The sequence below is a fragment of the Diadema antillarum genome, unplaced genomic scaffold (assembly GCF_040938485.1).
Source record: "Diadema antillarum isolate AM-2024a unplaced genomic scaffold, OU_Dant_1.0 scf00000037, whole genome shotgun sequence".
In the NCBI taxonomy this organism is placed as follows: Eukaryota; Metazoa; Echinodermata; class Echinoidea; order Diadematoida; family Diadematidae; genus Diadema; species Diadema antillarum.
The window spans coordinates 2,517,673-2,542,189 of NW_027270926.1; the positions used below are offsets into that span (position 1 = coordinate 2,517,673).

A 24,517-nucleotide genomic window follows, 5' to 3' on the forward strand; every position below is an offset into this window, starting at 1 on the left:
GATGAATCAACTTAAACATGAACTTGAACATGCTTGCACAGGGTACTAAGAGCTGCGGCGATGCCTCGACGCTGCTCTGAGAATGTACAACCCATCTCATCATGAGCTCCTTTTGGCGAATATTATGTGGAAAAAGAAATTCCGGCGTACCGGCATTTAGTCGGCCATCTTTAGCGTACGGTCGTCCGTCATAGAACTCTGCTCTATTCTGCATGCACACACGTACTGCATGCGTTCGTGCCGCACACACACAGTACAGTACATACGAACGTACTGTACGGGAGATTCCTGCGTGTGGCCTGTGCCGGGTTAACCGAGTGGAGCTTGAAAGGGTGTCGAAAATGTTATCCCGGCTGGTATTTAGAAATGGTAAGTATGATTCATGTCAACATATTTTGTTGTTTGAATTTTATGCGGGAAAATAATTTGTTTTGTACTCATAGCGAGTGAAAACAAGATTGATGGCGCGACGTTAAGATTACTGTCTGTCACAGTCAGTGTCGACTGGCGATTTGTGTGCGGTGCTGTCTCTGTGTCCTATGGCCATGGGTAAAGTACACCACCGGCACTGCACCGCTATCGCTATGTTCATTCACGCACACGGCGCGGTCATGGCTGAGCAGAAACTTCGTTTCACAAGGCACTCTCCCCTGGCCCCTCTGGCTGGAAGACTGGGGTAGAGGTTCCCTCTAACAACGTTACGCAGCGCTCATGATGAGAAGAAGAAAAAGTTACTTCTAGCAGCTACTTGTACACCTCTAGCTAGTCGTCTAGCTAGGCCCTAAGATCTAGAGTAGAGTAACTGCGTCAGTAAGCGGCCTTGCAGCCGTTCGCGGCAGGTACAACATACACACACGGTAATATACCGCTAAACACAGCACTGCACTGTTACATGCACACTACACATGTACTAACACACTAGCAATCAACAAAAACCAACCGATAAAATGGGCACAATCTCTGACGAAAGTGAAATTTTCACACCGAAATGACAACATATCGCATCCAAAATGAAATTTTCGGTATACTTGGGTGACCCTCACCTCGTCATAGTTAATGTTTGCGCATATTTGAATCACATTTCGCCACTGAAATTCTTTGAAACCCAACTCACATACAGGAAGAATGCTGAAAATTCCAATGGAATCACAAGTTCACTGATCGATTTCGACAATTTGCTGCTATCGTCGTCAAACGCGAACGATGCGAAAAAATTGCGCACTAAGGAAGGGGCCCGCAACTCGTCACCCGCGCTCCCATAGACAAAGCACGTAAAAGACGTGTGCGGGTGACCGTGATGCTCCCATAGACATACACGTAAAAGATGCGTGCGGGGACAGTGGTGATACTTATAACACGTAGGGTCCTATTCCGATTAAAATTTCCGATTTTCGCGAAAAACTGTTCGGTTTTCACCAAAATTTGCTTGGGCCTGCCAAGTTTCGAGCATACTGAACACAGTCCCGGGCATAAATTTTTGTTTAGTGCGCTTAAAACAATTTTAAGCGGGGTGACGGTATTCGGGCCCCTGACGAGGTGCGGGTACCTCGCTATACTTCTTAACATAACAGTTAAGACACAATGGTCCAAGAAATTGGATTTTTTGTTGTTTTCTCGATGTTCATGGATTTTGAAAACACATCCTCACGTAAAAGAGAACTTTCGCGAGCCGATGTGGGCCGCCATTTTTTCGGAAAGTGGACGTTACTATCGAAAAAAACCGGGAAAAACACGAGAAAGACATCAACAACACCGCCAGAATTGCGATCTTGTTTGCGGCCAATGCATGTGCGCACGCTATTTTCACGTGCTTTCGCAATGGGAATTGGCGCTTACGCACTGTTCGCGAGACATGTGAAGGCGTTTCAGCTAAAGATCGCGGAGCACGCGCGTATTGCATAGGTATTGTACATCGTGCCGAAAGCAGAAATACTATGTCGCATATCGCCCTTATCGGCGAAAATTGTGCCGGGTTTTGCCCTGGTAAATCATGAAAACTGCGTTGGTCAATGGGTAATTTCTTTTACGAAAACAATTGCGTTAATGAATAATCTTGTCTATGATTTGCAAATTATTTTCAACCATTTCATATATCATAGACAAGATTATTCATTAACGCTATTGTTTTCATTAAAAAATTGACCAATGATAAAAGCAATTTTCACGATTTACCAGGGCAAAACCCGGCACAATTTTTGCCGACATGCACCGTAGTAGCTCTGCTTGCGGCAATCCCTATGCAATACACGCGTGCTCTGCGATCTTCAGCTGAACGCCTTCACATGTCTCGCGAACATTGCATAAGCGCCAATTCCCATTGCAAAAGCATGTGAAAATAGTGGGTGTACTAGACAGAAAGATCCGTCTGTCCGGAGGACTCTCTTATATTTTGCTATTAACGCTGTCCTCCGTAGACAGACGGAAGGTACCAGTACCCATTGCTGTGTGGATATTCTTAACCACTGTCTCTATGGAAAATTGGGTGAGGTACCTCACCCTTCTCGATTGCGTCTAATTCACGGCCCTAGGTCGGCAAATTTAAGCTTGTATAGCGAAATTAACTAGAGTAAAATATCCCGTTTGCGGCAGTTTAAGCATTGTTAAGGGTTTTTCCAACTTGTAAACAAATCAGGCAAATTATTTTCAACCATTTCATATATCATAGACAAGATTATTCATTAACGCAATTGTTTTCATGAAAGAAATTTACCATTGACCAACGCAGTTTTCATGATTTACCAGGGCAAAACCCGGCAAAATTTTCGCCGATAAGGGCGATATGCGACGTAGTATTTCTGCTTGCGGCACGATGTACAATCCCTATGCAATACGCGCGTGCTCCGCGATCTTTAGCTGAACGCCTTCACATGTCTCGCGAACATTGCGTAAGCGCCAATTCCCATTGCGAAAGCACGTGAAAATAGCGTGCGCACATGCATTGGCCGCAAACAAGATCGCAATTCTGGCGGTGTTGTTGATGGCTTTCTCGTGTTTTTCTCATCTTTTTTCGATGGTAACATCCACTTTCCGAAAAAAATGGCGGCCCACATCGGCTCGCGAAAATTCTATTTTACGTGAGGATATGTTTTCAAAATCCATGAACATCGAGAAAACGACAAAAAATCTAGTTTCTTGGACCATTGCTTCTTAACTGTTATGTTAAGAAGTACTGAAAATTTCATTTTGGATGCGATATGTTGTCATTTAGGTGAGAAAATTTCACTTTCGTCAGAGATCGTGCCCATTTTATCGGTTGGCTTTTGTTGATTGCTAGTGTGTTAGTATATGTGTAGTGTGCATGTAACAGTGCAATGCTGTGTTTAGCTGTATATTACCGTGTATGTTGTACCTGCCGCGAACGGCTGCACGGCCGCTTACTGACGCAGGCACTCTATTCAAGAATACACTGCACTCACCAGATTAATGAATAATCCAACATTTCGGTAGAATTTTCAACGTAAAACACACATCAACCAGCCCGTCGCGTCGTCACGTTCAAACTGCAGAAACATACAGTGTGAATCTATTAGCCAATCACATGCGAGGTAGTTTCTACGTGTTTTTTTTTACTAAAACATGTACAGTTCTGTACCTCGCATGTGATTGGTTTACAGATTCAAAATGGCGACTTACGGCTAGCGAACGGCGATGTTGCGATATGGATAACATTTCTGCATTATAACCGAGTTACTGTGAGTATTTCGATTGCACAATGTGAGAAATTAACCCCAAATATTGTTGCATAATGTGTCATGTCATGTCAAACTTGTTTGAATGTAAAAAAGCTGTCTGAAATTTGGTTTATCGTAACGTTTGATCTGTGCACGATGCTCCACGCGCGATGCTCCACACTGGAGCCGGGATGATTGACTTCGGTCTGTATACGGAGGGGATCCGTGAAGCCAGACGTAGTCTCCGCGGAACATTCCCCGACGGACAGATACAGACCGATCTTTCGGTCAATGGGTGTACATGAACTGGCTGCAAACAGGATCGCAATTCTGGCGGTGTTGTTGATGTCTTTCTCGTCTTTTTCTCATTTTTTTTTTTAATGGTAACATCCACTTTCATAAAAAAATTGGCGGCCCACATCAGCTTGTGAAAATTCTATTTTACATGAGGATATGTTTTCAAAATCCATGAACATCGGGAAAACGACAAAAAATCCAGTTTCTTGGACCATTGTTTCTTAACTGTTATAGTGTTATGTTAAGAAGTGCCGAAAATAACATTTTGGATGCGATATGTTGTCATTTAGGTGAGAAAATTTCACTTTTGCCAGTGGTTGTGCCCATTTTATCGGTTGGTTTTTGTTGATTGGTAGTGTGTTAGTATAGCTACATGTACATGTATATGTGACCCTGCACCACAAAACAAACAAAAAGTTGCCAGACAAGAATTTCTAGTTAAGGCCATATTCTGAAAGAGCAGACTTTAAGCTTTAAAATGATGTATAACTCAAATCAAATGGACTCTCCTAACCTATCTAAATATTGGAAAGAAAGCACAAACTCAGGAAAAGTGTGAACTGTGAAAAGAGGCTCTGAAGTACAGTGTCTATTCAAGCATTAATCTTTACCAAACCGTGCTGGCTGTGCTGTGAATGGGACAAAAAACAGGAAGTAAACCACAGGAGTAACAACAATGAAGGGATTATCAGATTAAACTAAAATTCAGCATGCTTCATTAACACATTCTGTCCATAATTAATGCCAACTTTCAAAGCAGCAGCACTATCCTTTCAAAAGTTATTCGAGTCGAAAGTGAAGAGTTTGTACCAGGTTTTTCAGAAATGAAAAAGGGACTCTAAAGACACACCTAATAACACTATTCTACCCAAAATGTTCGAGATAAACTGCTGAAAAACACACTTTCCCGCCCGTTTTATGATCCCAAATTTTAGCACAATGTACAAGAAGACTTGCTCTTTCAGAAAATATGAAAAAGTCAAGATCGGCTAGGTTGACCCATTTCACTTATTTTCAGTCCTCACACAAAATGAGTGTGTGCGACTTTTTGTTCGTTTTGTGATGCACGGTCACATATGTAATGTAGTGTGCTTGTAACAGTGCAATTCTGTGTTTAGCGGTATATTATGTAACAGACTGCCTGGACAAGACAGAGAAAATGTCATTCATTAACAAATTTGAAGTTGTGAAGATATCAAAATTAAGTTAGCATTCAACATGTTGTGCACAATGGATCAATAATGTGATTGTTCAGAGTGAATACCAAAAGATTTAGTTGTATAGATCAGTGATAGGCCTACATGAGCAGGCAATTACAGGCAGGCTAGCGAGTTTGATACATGTAAATGAAAGCAATGATCGTCCATACCAGGAAACCTTGCTTTAGTTAGTAGATTATTTCAAAGTGACCGATAAAAATCATGATAGAAGATTTCTAATGTTTGCTATGATTAGGAATACATTGTAACTTTACAGTTCTTTTTTTATAGGAATAAACTACAGTCAAACCTGCCATAGCGGCCACCTCTCTATAGCGGCCACCTGTCTATAGCGGCCACTGAAAAATCCCCCCGAGAGAAAAGCCATGTTAAAGACCCTGTGTATAGCGGCCACCTGTCTAACGCGGTCAGCGGCCACAAATTTTGTTTCCCGCGGTAGATTTTAACCTGTCTATAGCGGCCAAAAACCCGATGGAGCCGTAGCCGAGCTGATAATTCAGGGTGTTTTTCTGCTTTTTAGCCGTGCCAGTCATTTCTGGGCAACATTCAGTGATCGCCACCGTTGCATTCATCACTTATTCAGTCACAATAATGCACTAATTCATGACTGTGCACATGCTGCATCTAGTGTACTGTGCAACAATTTCATAAACACCGGCATTGTTCTATGCATGATACACACGTGTGCATATGTACACACATAAATGTACATGTATATACAACGATGATACATGTACATGTAGGCAATGCACACAAAGTTGGATTACCTGCCTATAGCGGCCACCTGTCTATAACGGCCACTATTTCCGTATCCCTTAGGTGGCCGCTATAGACAGGTTTGACTGTACTGTAAAAGTGGAAATTTTCGCGCAACCAGACACTAGCGCGAAAATAAAAGCATGTGAATGTTTTTACTTGCCATATGTACATTGTACCTGTACTTGGTGTCTTGATTCCGCGGAAATAAAAACACGCGAAACTACTCTTACCCGGCCAAGCGCGAAAAATTAGTCGCGCGAAAATAAACACTTTTACAGTACAATACTACAGTGTAGTCAGGGATTTGATGATGCAAAAGGGGTATACCATTGACCAAGATTATATGCTTCTTTACAAACATGTACCAACAGTAGCAGAACAGTATTCAGAATGACAATACATGAACAGTACTAGTAGATTCTAAGATTTTTATCTGATTTCTTGACAGGCTCCGCCATTGCTGCGGCAGCAGTCAGAGCATCAGCACCATGGTAAGTGCAAATGTTGTGAATCCAAGCTAGATATATTGGCCTTACATCTTCACACCGATAGGAAAAAAAATTTAGAGGCCATTGATAAGTTTCGTCTCTAAAATAGAAAAGAGAGCAGACATGGTTTTCTATTACAAGATGTTATAAATTCTTGCCATGTGACGTATGAAGTTCAGGCAGTTCTTGAACTATTGAATCATCGACACCAAAATGTAGAGATTAAAAGCTTTATTTTATTGCAGGTGTTAACTAGAGAATGTTCTCCTATCTATAATTTTGTAGTGCTGTGAAGTGATTTTAAATGGATTCCTAAAGTTCTTGAGCATGCGATGTTCATGTTAAAAAAAAAAACCTCTTTTTATTTCAACTTTAAAGAAATCAGGAATACAGCTGACAGTAGCCACTACTCTACTGTCATTATGAGCAGCTTTGCTACTGTACCTGCAACTCGTAATTTGAGAAATGAAAAACACAATTCTGTATTTGTGCTGTAATTTGTATGTGTACATGACTGTTCGGGTGTTGTTATTTGCAGTAAATGCAATGCAGTAAATTTCCTACATATTAAAACTATTCATCCCCCCAAAATAGGATCTTTTGAAGGTGCTTGGAGTACCTATATGTCTGTAAAAAGGGAGGTCTGCTTACTTAAAAGAGATCTACCACACTTGCACATTGTCCAGTAATCTGTGCCAAATTTACAGCATTGTATAATGAATATTTTGTTCATCTGAAATGTTCTTCTTTTTCATCAAAGCTTGTGTGTGTGATTTTCAACCAATAATACATATTAGTCGAATCAAGCTTGAAATGCAGGTGACACGCAAGTGATATTATGCAAGGTTTATCTTTTCTGTTCTCATCCGTCGGTAACTTGTAGTGTAACAGTAGCACCTCAGAAGATGTTGATCTCGACATCATCATCCCAGCTGATGCCCACCAAAATGCCCGAGGAAGGAGGCAAGGTGAGGTTCGGTTTCGTCCCAGAGGAGTGGATGCAGTTCTTCCACAAGAAGACTGGAGTCACAGGTAAGAGAAACACGCTGGTGACTGCACAGTTTAGTGGTACAGTAGTCAGCAAATTAGTGTACATCAAACTAAGCTGTTATGCCCATTTCTGCAATAGTAGATATTTCAAGCTAGCAGCATTGGAAGCATGAAAGAGCCCTTGCCCCTTCAAATATTTTTTGAACAGTTGCAAGTGACATAGCAGTTTCCGTCTCTCCCAGCCATCAGTTAAGAAAACAAAACAAAAATAGTAGAGAGACTATCATTCTTGACTTCATAGTAGATGTAGAGCTACTTCATTCTTCAAAGATAAATTATTTCAATTTATTTTGTCAGTTTTCTTGTGCCAGTTTTAACAAATAATGAATGTGTATTTGTCAAATAAGCAAGTTCATTGGATATAAAAAAAAATCCATATACAAGCAGGGAAAGAGTATGACTTCAATTGCTTTGGGAGATTCTGCATCTTGCTTGACAGTTCTATAGTTGTGATTGATGCAGAATCAGTACCTTTTACTTTGTTGACCCGATGCTGGGGCTGTTTCTGATCATCTTCCCAGGACCATACGTGTTCGGCACTGGTCTCATCCTGTTCCTGATCAACAAGGAGATCTATGTGTTTGGCCCGGAAACCATCCATGCAGCCGTGGCGCTGTCTCTGTTCATTTATGGCATCAAGAGATTTGGCCCGGGCATCGCACAGTGGGCAGACAAGAAGAGGGCAGTAAGTGGACACACCAACATTTTGAAAGTATCTTTATCCCATACACAGTGATATTTTGATATTGGACAGTGATCTGTACTTGGTTTGAATTTGGTGGATTTGTGGGAATGATGCTTCTATGATATCTTTTAGCATGGACGCTTTCATAGATACTTGACAGAAATTAGAAAAATTCTGCATACTGTAGAAACTGTTATTTTTTGCGTACAGATATTTTTCACGAATGAGGATGTTGTGGACATTTTTGTGAGATGTTGTTTTCGCAAATTGACATTAAGCTGTCATAAATGCACTCCTACACCAGTGCATGGGTGACATTTTGGTGTGTTTAATTTGAGGTCCAACAATGATTCGTGAAGTTTCGTGAGAATTAAACCCATGCAGAAATAACAGTGTATATAGTATTCCTTTACACTGTATTGTATCTCTGTCAAAGTTCAAAACACCTATTGGGGATGGTAGAGAAAACTGAATTTATCTTTTGCCTTTTGCAGATATAGGTACTGGTTGCTGACACATGATAATATGGCACAATGATCTTGCAATGCAGATGCAGCATGTTGCTCCTAAAGAGCTGAAAAGGGTGCAGCAGTTTTACAATTATGGAGAGATGATTGTTATTTCCAGCTTTCTGTATCATGTTTGTCTTTCGACAGGAAAGACTGGAACAAGCCTATGTTGGCCGCAATGAGAGCATTGCAATGTACAATGACGCCATTGAGCATGAGAAGACGGAGCAGTGGAGACTTGATGGACGCAAGCAGCTCTTTGACGCAAGGAGGGTCAGTCAATGTCTCTTACTTTGTCATAATATTTGCCATGTTTGCGAGTTTGAAAAATCAAAGTAATTTGTACTGTTATATATCTTTGTGAACAGATGTAAATTCATATATGTGAATGCATGGATTCAATGACTATATCAGCCATTTGGTAATTGTATTTTGTAAGTTTGACAGAGACAAAGAGGAGAAATCATTTTTGGTTCTGTGGATCCGAGCACAGACTCTCAATAGTAAGGTCCCTGGTTCAAGTCTGCTACCAGCAGCAGTTGTGCCCGTAGGCAAGGCTGTCTATCCTAAATACCTACACCAGTAGTCATTCGGAGGGGTATCAAGCAGTCAATTTTGGGTTAGCTTACAGGGAAGTATTGAAAGTGTTTCTGTAGTGGCCACATGGAATACCAGAAACGAAAGAATATGTGCCACATGAGAAGGAATAGAACTGCATCATTGATGTTGAGGGTATGTGGTTAGGTTAAAGACAGTGCTGATAATAGGATTGCTGTACATACAAAGATAGACTGACCGGTACATACAGGTAACCTAGGGTTAAGCTTCTTCTTTGTCTGTATATGCATCATTATGTGCCCTCAGTAAGCACATGTGAACCTTTGTGATCAAATCTTTGCAGCCAAAAATCCCCCCAACTTTGGAGTGGGGGGGGGGGGGGGGGAGGTACTTGAATATTGACAGCTATGTTATTGATACACTGCTCTCTATCTCAGCTTACTGCATCAGATTATCTTCCATGGTTTTTTGATGATCTATTCTGTATCTTGCAGGAGAATGTGGCGATGCGCCTCGAGATCGAATACAGGGAGCGTCTCCAGCAGGTTGCTACAGAGGTCAAGAAGAAGCTGGTGAGTGAAACCAAGATTGAGTGTCACTAACATTTATCTGTGTTCTAGGCATTGGAACTAAAGACGAAAATAGTTAAATATTTGGTAGAGAATGCTAAGAATTCTCCCTTCCACTGTTTAAATTTATAGCCGGCACTTTCAAAGTAAGTCACAGGTTTGCATTGCTGACAGAAGATGGACTTTTGACCTACCAGTCGTATTGGCAATCTAAAACTTGCAGGGCAACCATGTTGTCATATTGTGCATAACAGAACTCTGAAGGAAAATATTCATATCCGGAGCGGTGGGTAAAATAGCCAACAAATCAACAAATCATTGAGATGGTGTAGCTTGAAGTCCTTTATGATTTTTTTACAAGTCATGTTTGTTTCTTTTGGACTACCCTTTCAAGATATGACCATCCTCTTTCATACTCTGTGTAATATGTAGACTCTGTGAAGAGAGGGTCCTGCTTATTAAACCTGATTGATATATCATGTACTTCTCATCAATGCAATATCATGTGTAGTCTTGAAATTGGCAAAGTCAACCAAGTGAACTCATGGTTTATGGGTGCGTTATATTTCCAGGACTACCACGTGGAGCTGGAGAATGCCAAGAGGCGAATGGAGCAGCAACACATGGTCAGATGGATCGAGGACAACGTAGTGAAGAGCATTACCCCTCAGCAGGTAGGGATATCATGCTCACATAATTATACAGTGGACTCCCATTATAACAAAGTGCTAAGGACCAGCAGTTTTCTTTCATTATATCGAAATTTTGCTATAACCGAACAAATAATAATGATTAAAAAAAAACAGAGAGCTGATAATGTTTGAGCCTACATTTTTACTTTGTTGTAACCGGAATTTTGTTATAACCCTCTTCATTATAACGGGAGTACACTGTGCAGTTTTGAAGAATGGCAGAGTGCCATGTTGTTTCCATATTATCTGATTAGTAGTGTATATGCTATGTATTTAGCAACCTGCCTAATTTTTCGCTTATTGGGACGTCCCGCCAACTTAGAGAGTGGTTAAATTCACGATCAGGGAGTACAAATAAACGGAGAAATGTATGCGTGCACATCGCATTCATGTCAGGATTGAAGTTAATTTTGTGTGTGTGTTGTTAGATGTGCAAATAGCATTCGACACAGAATTTCGCAAAAATAAAAACCATGCAAAATACGTGGCATATATAGTAGTTTTTGTTTTCATTTGTTTTTGTTTTTCTGTTTTTTTCTGTTTTTTCTGTTTTTCTGTTTTCTGTTCATTTGCATCTGGTACAACACTGTATTAAACTCAGCATTAATCAGATTGCAGATGAGATCTAACAGCCCCTATTAGCCTGAGAGATTCCAAATGTTGCAATAATGTTATTGTCGTCTTTTGGCACATGCAACATCATTGTGCCCCGAGAGGGTAAGACTGCTAGGAATTCTGGTATGAATACGACATAAGGTTCATGTGAGACCTGCAAACCCGTAAAGAAACCGTGAGGTAATCATAAGCACTAATATTGGAGGCTACACAAGTATGTAGAGAAAGGCATGTAGTAAATAGTACAGTATGTTGTAGATTTGTGCTTTATCTGAACATTTCTGATAGTGTTATCTTTGAAATGTGACTATGTCAGAATTACAGAGTGTGTTTTTATGAATGTGAGGCATGATGCTTCTTGAGAAATAGAGAAGTTGAGTCTTGACGAGAGAATTATGACTTTGTCTTTCTATTTCTCCCCTGTTGTGCACGTCCTTTCTCTTTTCCACAGGAAAAGGAGATCCTGAACACATGCATCACGAACCTCAAGTCCCTGTCTGCGACAGCATGAGAATTCCTAGTGGCCATGTATATGGCTGTCCTATACATAGACATATTTGGAGCAGAGTATATGAAATCACAATGTGTACCTACATCTAATTTTTGAGTGACTGGTAATGTCCTACATTTAACTACCCCAATTTTTTTTGCTGTGAACATGTTGCACACCTAGTGGCATTTCCATGTGGGACCACAACCTTGTACTACCCAAGCATCTTCAGTTTTGGCTCACCTCGGGGGTCGGGCAGTTTTTGATATCACCATCAATCTTAATGAAGTAATGTACAGCAACGATTATATACGGCTCTGTGAAGCTCAAGATTAAGTGAGATTCAGTCAGAAGTTAACTTCTGTGACTAGTTCAACAGTAAAAATGTTTGGGAGGGCTTTTGTGTAGTCATCCACATCTCACATGGTGTGGTATGACATTGTACCTCTGAATTTCTTGCGCATTGATTTGTTGAGTCATTGCTGAAACCCCGATGTATGATGTGAGGGAGAGATTATTCTCATGCATTACCAATCACTTTCAGTTCAGAGCGGTGATTCTCGAGTGAAACCAAATGTTTTGAATGTGACCAGTGTTAAACACATCTTGCAACTTGAGAGATATGTGTTCACATTGAAACTATTCAAATAAATTGCATAGTGCAAGTGTAGTGGGATGAATAGTCGTCTGTGTCGTCATATTGAATGCATGTAGCCATCCGTAAAGAAATGTGGAACATATCTAATTGGCTGGCGGTGTGTCATTTTTTTGAAGAATTTGGAGTGCTAGATGTTGTGGATAAGTCATGACAAGAGTGGGCATTTGTTTTTGTGAATGGGAGAGTGTTGGGATATGTATGATGTGTATGGCTTTAATATGGCAAAAGGGTGTATTTTATGAGGTTTTTATTTTTGCAAATTTTGCAAGTCAGGTGCTATTCGCGAATCTAATACGGTAGCAGGTGAAAATATTAAGCGGAGTACCCGATTAACCGGAGAGCAAGTTAATTCATTCACTACACAGGTACACTGTACCACATACTTATCGCACACCTCTCTGCATCAGACGCACAGCACAGATGTAGTTACAGCCACAGCTCACTAAAGTCACACAACAGCCTTAGTTCAAGTGTCTGCAGTGTAATTTTGCAAACAATTTGCGTGCAGCCCAAAGTCTTGTCAAGCCACATGACCGTTTCGAAACATGTCATTTTGAAATTAGATTCCTATACATCTGTGATACACTGTATATGCATTGTATGCATAACAGCCAAATGCTGCAATGAATTCTGCTGTGTTCTGCACATGTGTAGTGATTAGCGTGTAACTGTGTGTGTGTGTGTGTGTGTGTGTGTGTGTGTGTAGTGCCAGTGCAAGGGTATGCACAGTGTACATGACAGGCAAAAATGTGTCTACTTGTACCAGTCAATGGTGAATCGGTGGTACATACACTGCACATTTCAACCTAACTAAAGCTTTCTATTGACTTTCAGCACCTCAGTTTCTTCGTATTTCACATTTACACAAATGTTAAGAAAAGGCTTTCTGCAAAAAACTATGGAAATAGATCAGGTTGATCTGGAAAATTCCTACCGGTTTGTCCAGAATACCTACTCGATTATCCGGTAAATACATGTGTAACAAGGGGCATAAAAGGAACTGTTTTTCACTTAAGCAGAGTACCTGATTAAGTGGAGAGTACCGGTACTCTACCAGCTTTTACAATAGATAAAGATTAAAGGTCAAAAGTAAAGTTGTAATTCATTCAAAAACTTTTTTTCTGATACGCGCACTCTTGTCCCATCCCCCCCCCAAAAAAAATAAAAAAATAAAAAATTAGCATTACGTGTATAACACAGGGAACCTTCAGAAACCATCGACATCACAATAGAAAAAGCCTCTGACATCTCGGGTCTGCTTTATATAAAAATGTTTTAATAATATTTTTTCTTCAAATGTTTTGAATTCCAACTTGCTCATGTACAAACAACAAACACCATCACACAAAAGCCACAATTCCTCTTGCGCAGCACAAGTCTATATAATAATAATAATCTCATCTGGTCTTGTAGAACACACATCACAGTTTGGTGGAGTAGAGACATCGCATTACATACTTACAAGTTTTGAAGAAAAAAGAATGAGAAGAGAAGCGCCAAATGTCATAAACACACAGATTAAGTGCATGGTATCAGAGCCTTCTGATGCCTAAAAAGGTATCCGTACATGTAGTTGCCTTTGAACAGTTTCTGAGAAAGAGCCAGCGCTGATAAAGCCAAAATATATTGTTTCCAACATGTCAGAATAATGCAGTAGCAGGTGAGAAGTCGGACCAAGTCTACAGTGATTTCATTATTGAACAATAGTAGAACATATGCATCTACATAATCTTAATTTGTAACCAAGAGAGCGTAATTAGCAATAACAATTTTTCATGAGTCCCTTGTAGTCGGACTACTTGCAACGGGTGGAAGTACATGTAGTCATGGTGGAGATTTATCCATCTGACTTTGAGTTCTGAAGTTCTTCTCATCACCTATAAGTATATTAAACAAAAAAGTAAGCCTGCTCATCTGTTCAAAGAGAAGAGATTGGCATAACATGAAGAGAGTGATGTTCAATTCACTCAAGTGCTACCAAGAGGAAAGAAAATGTCATACAAATGGCATCTCTTTCTACCATAACGAAGCAGTGACAAACGCTATTAAAGCTATCACAATACGAAATACATGTGTACATCACTGCCACTCCTGCACAAGCAGTTAGCAGCAGCTACTGTTCGCGAAAAATGACTCGTCTGTCTGATACACGACATGACGAAACAAGAAAACAAAGACTTAGAAGAATGAGAGGGATTTGAATCCAATCGCCTTCATGCTGGACTTCAATGTTCCAAAGTACAAGGAAGACAAGGAAACATGCAGAAATCAACATTAAATTCTACGAGTGTGTGGATTTGACAACACCGTACAGCCTGGACTACAGTATCTCCTTAAAAATACCGGCTACATTTGAAAAATATCTGTTGTATAAAATTCCTCACGAATGTAAAACATCAATGCAAAACATGAGGGATTAAATTCTCCAGTGCAAATTTGTTCCCAAAGGCCAGGTCTGCTATTCTGCACCTGTCTAAGAATGGCATGGTGAAGTGACAACAAAACAGTCCCTGGTACAAATGTATTTCTAAAAACATCTAATGTAGTTTACATCATCCATGTCAGAGCCTCCAGAATCAAGAGCTTACAATTTCCAAGAAAGATAAAGACTGAATAGTGACTGCAAACAAACTTGACGGTACATTGTACTTGCTCTCACTTTTCAGACACTTGTGTATCAAGTGCTTTGTAATAAGCAAAGTATGAATCATCACGCAATTCTCGGTATCACCAATGCACAGAAAACGTCTGCGCATGCCAAAGGAGCCCCGTCACAGATGCACTCTGGGATTCCTTGGTGCCATTGTCGCTTCCGGTTGTCTTGTGCGAGTCTTAGTTCCCATGCAATTCAATGCAATTTTTGGCTGCTTTTCTTTCGTTGCTGCTTTTTTCTTCGTTTAGAATTCGACTAAAAAAGAGTTTGAAATTTCGGAATTTGACTGGTTTGTGGCCACCAGAGTCACGGTTCATTACTGCAAGGCTTTAGTGTGCTGGTCACATGATGGAAAGCAAAGAAATCTTCAACAAAAAATACCCCTGGATGAAGACAGAATGTGACCTGGGCGCATATGCAGCCAAAACCGGGGCAAGTTTGTCCCCTGAACTATCCCATAATGCATCTAAAACGCTGCTCTACGCACGGCACATTAGTATTGGCGATACCGAGAATTGCTGCAACAATTTACCGTACATGTTATGTGTATCAGAAAATGGCTTCCCTTTGAAAGACACTTCAAGGAGCCTTCAACATACAAGGGCCACTGCCTCCCTCAGCTTACTGGGTACCAGGGAGCGCACAGTGAATACAATACTCTCAAGTTAACCAAGGAATCCTTTCAACTTCTTACAAACATCTAATGATGCACACGAAGAATGACAAATCTTAATCTTTTATTTCTTACGCTGAAATTTGAGAAGTAGAATACGTGTAACACATGAAATATCCATACACCTCCATTGCATACATGGTGCAGTCATCCAGCATGACTGACCGACCCTGTGTATATAACCTCAATCTGTGATCAGAATCTGTGTGCTGTTGTGTGTAACTAACACATGGCACATACTAAATAGATACTCACACACCATCATTTTCAACTTTACAGTAGTATGCTGGAAAACTTGTACACCACCTAGACAAATAAATACACCCCTCTTTGCAGTTAACACTGAAAATTGCTGCAGAACTACCATGAGAAGAAAAAGTCTCAAATTACATATCTGCAATAAATAACAAGAATAATTTATGAATTGTTTTTAAATTCTGAAGGAATGATGAGTTCTCTTGGATTACATGTGGTTATATTAATTCTTTCAAATATATATAGATTGGCACTTGAGTCTCACCTCTTAAATTTGCGCAGACAAGAAAACAGAAAAATGAACAACACTTAATTTGAGTTTCAGTGAATGCAAACCGAAGAAATCAGTACTGCAAATTTATGATACAAATACATGTGCATTTTAATAGTGGCAATGGCTCCTAGCAAGCTAAAACAAGAAGTGCAAGTATCCAAATTATTTACATACAAGTACCGTTAGCCAGCATAAAGGCATCTGGCTAGTGAAATTTTGTCCAATAACTAGTGGGTGATGCTGATGAGAAAAAAATATAAGTCTATGACAAAAATGTCAAAGAGATGAAGGAAAACATAAGGTCGCATGACCAGTAGGTAATGCTAGAATAATGTCTGTCCTCTGACGACATTTTGCGACTACACCTGCACTGAATAAGTAGAAGCAAATGACCAACGAAGGATTTGTGATCATGTCCATCATCTTCCTGTACCGGTAGAAAATCCAGTTTGTGACTTTCAATGAAGGATAAAAGAAACTCTAATGAATCTTGACTGTCGCTCATCCTATGAAATTAATATCAAATTTAGTTCAGCAATTTTCAACGAATGCTCCAGACTAAGTATTTTCATTTCTTATAAAAATCATCCCACTTTGACAACTTTGGATAATTTCTATTTTCTAAATTCCTTGGAACAACTTTGGATAATTTTTATTTTCAAAATACATGTACCTTGGAAAATGTTTTAATTCAAACTGATCAATTACCACTGCTTTGCAAATCCTTATTTCCCAGAGTGAAGAATATCACATAACTTTTTGGTATCACAAGAGTGCAAAGCTTTTCACACTCTCATTTTCTTCAGACACCTCAAAATGAGGCAGCACATTTCCTTCCACTCAGTACAGCAAACAGAGGGTACAGACCTTACCTTGTGACTAGCTTATCAACAAATTTATTTCACCAAGTGACACCTTTATACTCTTTGTGACACAGTAATGCATTGAATACTACATGTGACCTTTTCATACATGTTCATAGTCCTACACATAGCAGATGCCGCTGTTAGGCCACGACAACCCAAACCTTTCAATGTCTAAATGTGATGGGAATACATCACAAACTGGACTTCCTAAATTTGACAGAGTTCATGGTTTATAGCGACTTTATACTGAACCAAGTCTGTCCTCAAAAAGGCGAGACTCGACAGTCTGACAAAGACTGATGCTCTATAAACTCATCGAGTCACAGAAACCATATTTCTGAGGTTTAATGCTGTATTTGTTTTCATGTCATAATCTATATCAGTCATTGGTAGTTTTTTACAAGGTAGAATAAAAATTTCTCTTCCATTTGAACCCTACTTTGGTCATATACCAAAATGGTTTACTTTGGTTGCAGAATCATCAATAGCCTCTAAATCTGTTGATTTACAACTGACACTATAAAATGACACATACCTTTATTCAAAGTTCACTAGTCTGTATTATTTTCTGATTTTGTGAAGATTTCTTGACTTCCACAAGCTCCCTGTACTCTTTCCAGAATATAGGATACCCAGGAAAATTCAGGGTGGCTAATTCAAGGAGGAAAAACAGATAATTTCCACAGCAAAATTCCTCAATGATCTGATGGTTTACACTGCATCATCACCATCATGTCATCTCGACTAATCTGCATTACAGTGGCTATGCCAACTCTCATGAACTTTAAACCCGTTGCAAATTTACCAGCCTCAGCTGTTTGTTTGGTTTTCTTTCCACTTCTAAATGGCCAAGATCCGAGATGCAATATTTCTGCACCACTGACATAGAAAACATCTCTCCATGCATCAGCGAATTCGATACCACTCATGCACAAGGACTATTACAGTGACTTGTGTGGCACCAAAAGAAATTTCAAGAAAATATCCACAGCATTAGGTTGACAAAGGTAACACTACCTCTCAACTGTTCACTGTGAAGAAAAATTAAACATTCATAAAGATATTCTTTTTTCCAAACTTCAGATATTGGCTATCTGAAAACATATTTGATTTTGTGCACCAGAGTGTACCAAAAGTAGTAATGAAAACATGAGTGTCACACAAACTGTTCCTGCCAAATAATGGAAACAAGATAGCACTCTGCATTGATGTTTGATAATTCCAGCATTTTGTGAACATTCAAGAAGAATTTTTAAAGGGTGTTTACAAATATGCAAATAAATGCATCATTCCCTTAAAAGAGAGAAAGAAAAAAGACCTCTGCTGTTTCTTCGCAGTAAGCTTTTAAGTTTGGTGGGCTCAGTAAAGTGAATAGTTTTCCTGATGATGTTGTCGACAACAACAATTTTTCATAAGGTACAGTATTCTCTTTCGCTGCTGATATGGCCATTTTCTGAGCTCATACTCACAGTATGGCTCAACGGTATGTTTCCCTCTCTTTCTCTTTCTTTCCATCTTCTCTCTTTTTTTTTCTCTCTCTCTCTTTCTTACACACACACAGACACACACATACATACATACAAAACACATTCTTGAATTATTCAAATGTCATCATCTCTGCCATGGATGTTCATGACTATTGCTGGAGGCACAACCACATGGAGGTGTTGTTCAGACATTACTCAAACGGACAAGACATCTCGACAGTCTCCAGGGGAAAGGAGGGGGGGGGGGTGACTTGTTGCCGCGGAGATGGCTCATGTTACCGAACCGCAGTCATCAACCCTTTCTTCAGCATGATGGCCTCAAAGTCTTGATCCTCCTGCTGTTCTCTGCACCACGGAAACGGACAAAGAGAGAATGAGAAGAAAACGTTGTGTTGTTATCTATTTGAACTTCACAAAGACACTGCGAGACCATATCACATGCGAGTCAAAGATAAAGAAAATTTCCTACTTTCCTTAACGTTCTGTATATTCTTACCGTAGCAAGTTGTTTGTACGATGTTTTGTTTTTCCCCTACGTGTTTATGCTTTTTATGGTATGTGGTATCTTTTAACCAGTTTTCTTGGCAGTGTTGGGGATCGCAATTCTTGTGTTTACTGAATGAAGAGTTTTGGAGGAAAAGAGCCTATGGATCAATGGTGGTTTCCATGGTAATTCAGCAATTACCCAGCTCTCAAATATTTCATGGCTGTTTCTGCTAATTATTTGTATCTACTCTGTGCACGAGTACTTGTGAACAGATCAGGTAATGAAAACTGTCCGAAAACTGTGTGATGCAATCCTGTAACAAATCAATTCAGGGTAATTGCATGTCTTTGTGAATTATGGTGACATCACTCTTGACGTTTCAAAATCATAATTGTTTAGGAATGTGTAAAGGTGATCATCTATGATGAGTTATGAATATCGCTATGAACTAAAATTTCTTAAATAGCATGTCAAAGATGTATGCAATGAAGAAACTTTTGTTTGGTTTTGATTGTGTTGTCCACATTTTCATACATGCAGTTCTGGTCCATTTTGGTTGCATAGCATCAGCTAACAAGATAATTCATAAAGAAATCAAAGCCCATATGTTTCTCCAACAGTTTACTGGGATGTCTTCATAGCATGGTTGATGGCATCTTACATCTCGATGTTAAAAGTATCAGAATAAAACGTAATTAGATTGACTATACTTGTAGTCTAAGTTATCTTTCACAGCTTATAAAGAACTGGACCATCATGGCACAAAGGCTGTATGTAGTTATTTGCCATTGCATGCAATGAATATGTGCACTACAAAATCCTAATGAGCTGAATGAGCAATAAAAAAAAAATGGATTAGGAAACAGAGATTAACAAAGAAAGAGTTCCTTATCTTCTTTGCAATATCATCGATACTACCAATGATCTTTTCAACATGATTGCAGGTATTTACATGTACATGGGTATAGGGGAAATGCAAAATGCTACCATTTTAGAGACAGCGAGAGACCACCTGGCTCTTGGGTAAGAATGATTGCAAATCTACATGCAAACATCTACATACAAAACAGTTATCAAAATCTGTATTCCACACTTGCATAGATCTCTCAAATGTACTGAACTATACTGAGTCTCTGCCTATCAAAAGAACAAAGGAACAGTATTCTGAATTTTGTATGGGGATGTACTGGCAATTAGAACATATGAGAAGTTTGATGGAAAAAACAACAACATCTATTAATACTTCAAACTGCAAGATAAATCTGAAATCTAACACAAGTTCATGCGAATCAGTGGTACATTTGCATTTTAGTAGCAAGATGCCTGTATTAACTCCCGAACTTGCAAACCCTAGCAGGGTATTACCACATGATATGCAAACGTTTGTCGTTAGAACTGGCTACATCTACACGATACAACGAGAGACTGGAAATGGATTGAGACAAACCTTGGGGGACTGTTGAGTCAAGAAGGCACTTCGTACATGAATCAGTGCGTTAAAAGGGGGGTAACTTTGGGAGGCTCGAGCTAGCACTAGGAGGCTGTAGATGGGGTTAGATATGGGGTTAGAGCTTGGGTGGGAGGGCTGGTGGGTGGGGGAGGGGTAAGGGGCTTTGGGGTCAATTGAGAGTTTTCATAGGGAACAGGTGCTCAAGGAATTTGACATTCAGGAGCAGAGCGCAGTGCAGAGGTTCAGGCATGTGTCTGACAGACATGTCACAGATATACACAGACTTGAGCATTAGGGCCTACATGCTGGCCTGCCTAGCTACATTACATTGCAGAACAGTGAAGATTTACAGGGGAAAAAACAAACAAACAAACTACAGGCAAACTACCGGTAGTCAACACTGAACAAGAACACCTGAAAATAGATAGAAAACAACTTAGTAAGACATTATTCTTCAGTCTGTCCCACTGTTTTGTTTTTGTTTCCTTAAGAAGTAAGAAAAACTACACTTTTTTATTCAAAAGAAGTAGGAGAGCTATATTACAGATATCAATAATGAATATGAAAGAAGTGCATGTCTCATATCTGAAATACTAAGTCCAGAGGAAGGTTGTTGACTGCTTTTTCAAACAGATAACTTGGTATTAACTTGGGACCTGGTATCTAATTATGTTGCACATTACAAAACATTAACCGCATAAATGAATTACTGTAATTACTAATGACAGTCCATACGACTAATAGCCTTCATATCAGTATACATACTGGTAGTACTGACAGTCATGCATTTGGGCTATTTTCAAAGTATTTTACATTTCAAATCCGAGGTAGTTACGATGACCATTTTAAGAAGAAGAAGTTTTAACTCGAGCTCTCTGTTTCTCCACTGATAAATGAAGTAGTGACAGGTTTATACAAGAAGCATATGTACGAGATATAAAACATGAAATAATGTGAAAATACCATGTGAAATTAGAATACATATAACAATAACATAAAAATGGATGAATAAATTATTAGATTAATTGTTACAAATGAAATAAGTGGAATGCACATTGTGTTGAGATAGCAAATCAGTATCACAAGTAGGAAACATGAGGGTTGATTGAAGAGGTGTTTCATTAGATAGAGTGCCATCGAATATTCGCAAAGTTGATAAAGATTTACATCATTCACCGTGCAATTCAATGGCATTTGAAGGCAATGGCGAAGCATATGGTGGATGTAATGTGATTTTCATGGAAAATATATATCACAAGCATTTTGACAAGTTTGGGTTCGAAGGGAACATTTGCCCACGACACCAAAATGTGGAGGATTGTGGATTGTTCAGAATCATCAAATTGGAAAAAAGAAAAGAAAAAAAGAATGGTGGAATACACAGAAAATTTGGAGGTGTTTTATATTTTATGTAGTAGATATGAATAACGTAAATGGGAAATGAATTACGCGAATAACCAGTGGGAGAGAACATATTGGACAAAATTACAGCAAATGAGCCCGCAAATTGATCAAACACAGGTTAAATCAGACCGATTCACAGAGGGCATTGATGAGGACAAACAGCCACGTGGTGCAAAATTTGCCGACAGATTTTATTGGGGCGGGTGCCATGACAACAGCGAAAGGCAGTGTTGAAGTTTTGCGGGCAGAAAGATTTCAGCGCACAAAACATTTACAGATTATAGAGTGGTCAAGTTATGGACCATTAGCACAAGGTGAAACAAAGGGTAAGTGAAGAGATATTAAACACATAAGAAATTGTATGAAAGGGGAAAAAAGCGGAGAGCACAGGAGGGAGGAATTCGATTTTTTTTTTTGATAATTATTTTGGGGAATCGTTTTGGGCCAAAAACATGGGGGGAAAGGATTTTGACAAAGGAAAGAGAAAGAGATAGAGAAGAGATAAGCAATATTAAAGATTAGTAAAGCAAATCTTGTGAAGTGCAGCTAGTAATCATTAGGATATATGAGATCAATTTAGTGCCCTAACCATTTTAGCGCGTTAGACAAACAATTGTTAAATGATGATATGTCATGGTAATTTGCAGGGGTTCTTATGGACGGATGTAAAATGAAACATCAGATATGGGCTTGTGTATGCATGATCATCACCAGCTTAAATACATTGTATCAAGGCTCAGACAGTTCAAAAAGATTCAACTACAGATTATTACAAACAAATCAAGAAACTACATACACAGATCATACTTTTTTGTTGTTGTTAATTTGGGGTAGCAATGAATAAAATTTTATGTGAAATGTAAAATTGAATCTTTCTCCGCTGTAGGATACACATAGGGAATTGTTAACTATCCAGAAATTTCATTTTCTGACACTGTTTACATGGAATGTTCAGGAAAACATAACAATTTATTCCAGAAATATATAAGAATACACAAAAGTTAATTGAATAGATAATATCCAAAAGCAAATACAGATCATGTATGGATAAGTTATTGACAATGGCAAACACTTGATCATGTTTGCAAATCTACAAACTTATCAATACATAAACACCAACATTTTTCAAACAGACATTTTTACATTACAGTTTCCATACACAGATTGTTTGTTATATCAATAATGTACCACTTGAAATTTCCACTGCATGGTCCCCTTTCAGAAATAATCCCCCCCCCCCCAAAAAAAAGGTGTTGATTATTCTTGAAGCATGTTCGTGCTGCTTAACTCCACTTCATTTGCAGAAATCAGTACACCCTTTACAGCATCATGAATAAACTTTGGCACTAAAACAGCAACATGGGAAGGTGGAATCATACATGTACATTGCTGGAAGAGAGGATACAATGATTCAGTATAACACACTTCCATGCCACAAGACATACCATGCCAAATTTGATCAAACTTATATAAATACTGCACAACTCAAAAAGGGGAAAAAATCACACTTTTTAGATGTACTTTATCATTTGCTTGTCTGTTTGCATACATTGGAACATTAAAAAAAAATGATCCCTAAATGTTACCATTCTTATAGTGTTAGATAAACTGTAAAACAAGAAATCTTTTAGTAAGTCTGGATAAAACAGGACTCGGGCAACATGTGAAAAATAACAACCACCAACCGTTCGATTCACATGCTCAAGTTTTGAATTTAGAAATGAAAGAGTACATGACAAATGGTGAATATGTTTGAGAAAAAAACCCACTATAATATCATATGCAATTATTATGTCTACTATGGAGAACAAATCAAATGATGTACCTGATATACACATTTATTGATATTGAATCATAACATTATTTTTATACTGTTAGACGATGGTTAATGTATCAACATGTCATTGCCACTATCTTTACCTACTGTGATCATGCATGGATGAAGTGAATATCATTCTTTGAAAGGTTGGAGTTTAAAAAATACAAACTGAAGGAACTTAGAATCCCAGGGTTCACTCCTGAACTAAAGATGTGATCTGCATTATCTGAAGCTAACCAGAAGATGATTTGAATCAGGACGAAAATGTAGCTTTGACACATGCTTTGCTTCTTTTAATAGCAAAATATTGTCTTTGTTCATTACTATCAAACTTACACTGGACAATTGGATGCATCTCTGTATCATATCTGACTGATTCTGCTGGCAGTTATTCTTAGCCAACCAAGTATGCACTCCTTTCAAATAAACAATACCTGGTTCCATAAAATCCACACACACACAAAATCAAAGTACCCTTTATTAGAGGAAGCACTGATACTGATAGTGTTGAAATTTAAACTTTGAAATACTGTAGCCTTCACAAAAAGACTCTTCTGTCTTTGATTGCTGGAGTGAACCCTGTAATTCAAAGAACTCCTTATAAAATGTCATGAGACAATTAGTGAATATGTTGTCTAGAATGGGATGTCTTTTTGTTTTGAACAACAAACTGTAAGTCAAGAGAATCGCACAGTAACTTACGTCGCTTGTGGAGACGAAATGTCATATCTGGGTAACACAACACGATTTCATAAATAGATGTTTGATATAAGCATAGGTATCATACATGCCATCACTGAGTTAATGTCATCCATCAAAATATAAAGGGTAGTGTTCCATCGTCGCTAGCAACAGCAACATATGAGGATCCACTTTGCATAAATGAAT

General features: G+C 38.9%; 2 protein-coding genes across 2 annotated transcripts in view; one reads left to right on the forward strand and one right to left on the reverse strand.

The window, feature by feature from the left end:
* Positions 1-286: 286 nt before the first annotated feature.
* On the forward strand, positions 287-12,273 carry LOC139708826 (ATP synthase F(0) complex subunit B1, mitochondrial-like). Its single transcript, XM_071620787.1, has 8 exons — positions 287-369; positions 6,396-6,438; positions 7,319-7,467; positions 8,007-8,170; positions 8,827-8,952; positions 9,732-9,809; positions 10,379-10,480; positions 11,565-12,273. Exons 1-8 carry the CDS (start codon positions 342-344, stop codon positions 11,622-11,624), a joined length of 750 nt encoding a protein of 249 aa, XP_071476888.1. The 5' UTR covers positions 287-341; the 3' UTR covers positions 11,625-12,273.
* Positions 12,274-18,581: 6,308 nt separating this feature from the next.
* LOC139709398 (uncharacterized) overlaps positions 18,582-24,517 on the reverse strand; it is a 99,726-nt gene continuing 93,790 nt past the window's right edge. The window contains exon 24 of the mRNA XM_071621368.1: positions 18,582-18,814. Coding sequence (XP_071477469.1) covers positions 18,745-18,814 — 70 coding nt within the window. The 3' untranslated portion in view covers positions 18,582-18,744. The remainder of the gene's footprint in view (positions 18,815-24,517) is intronic.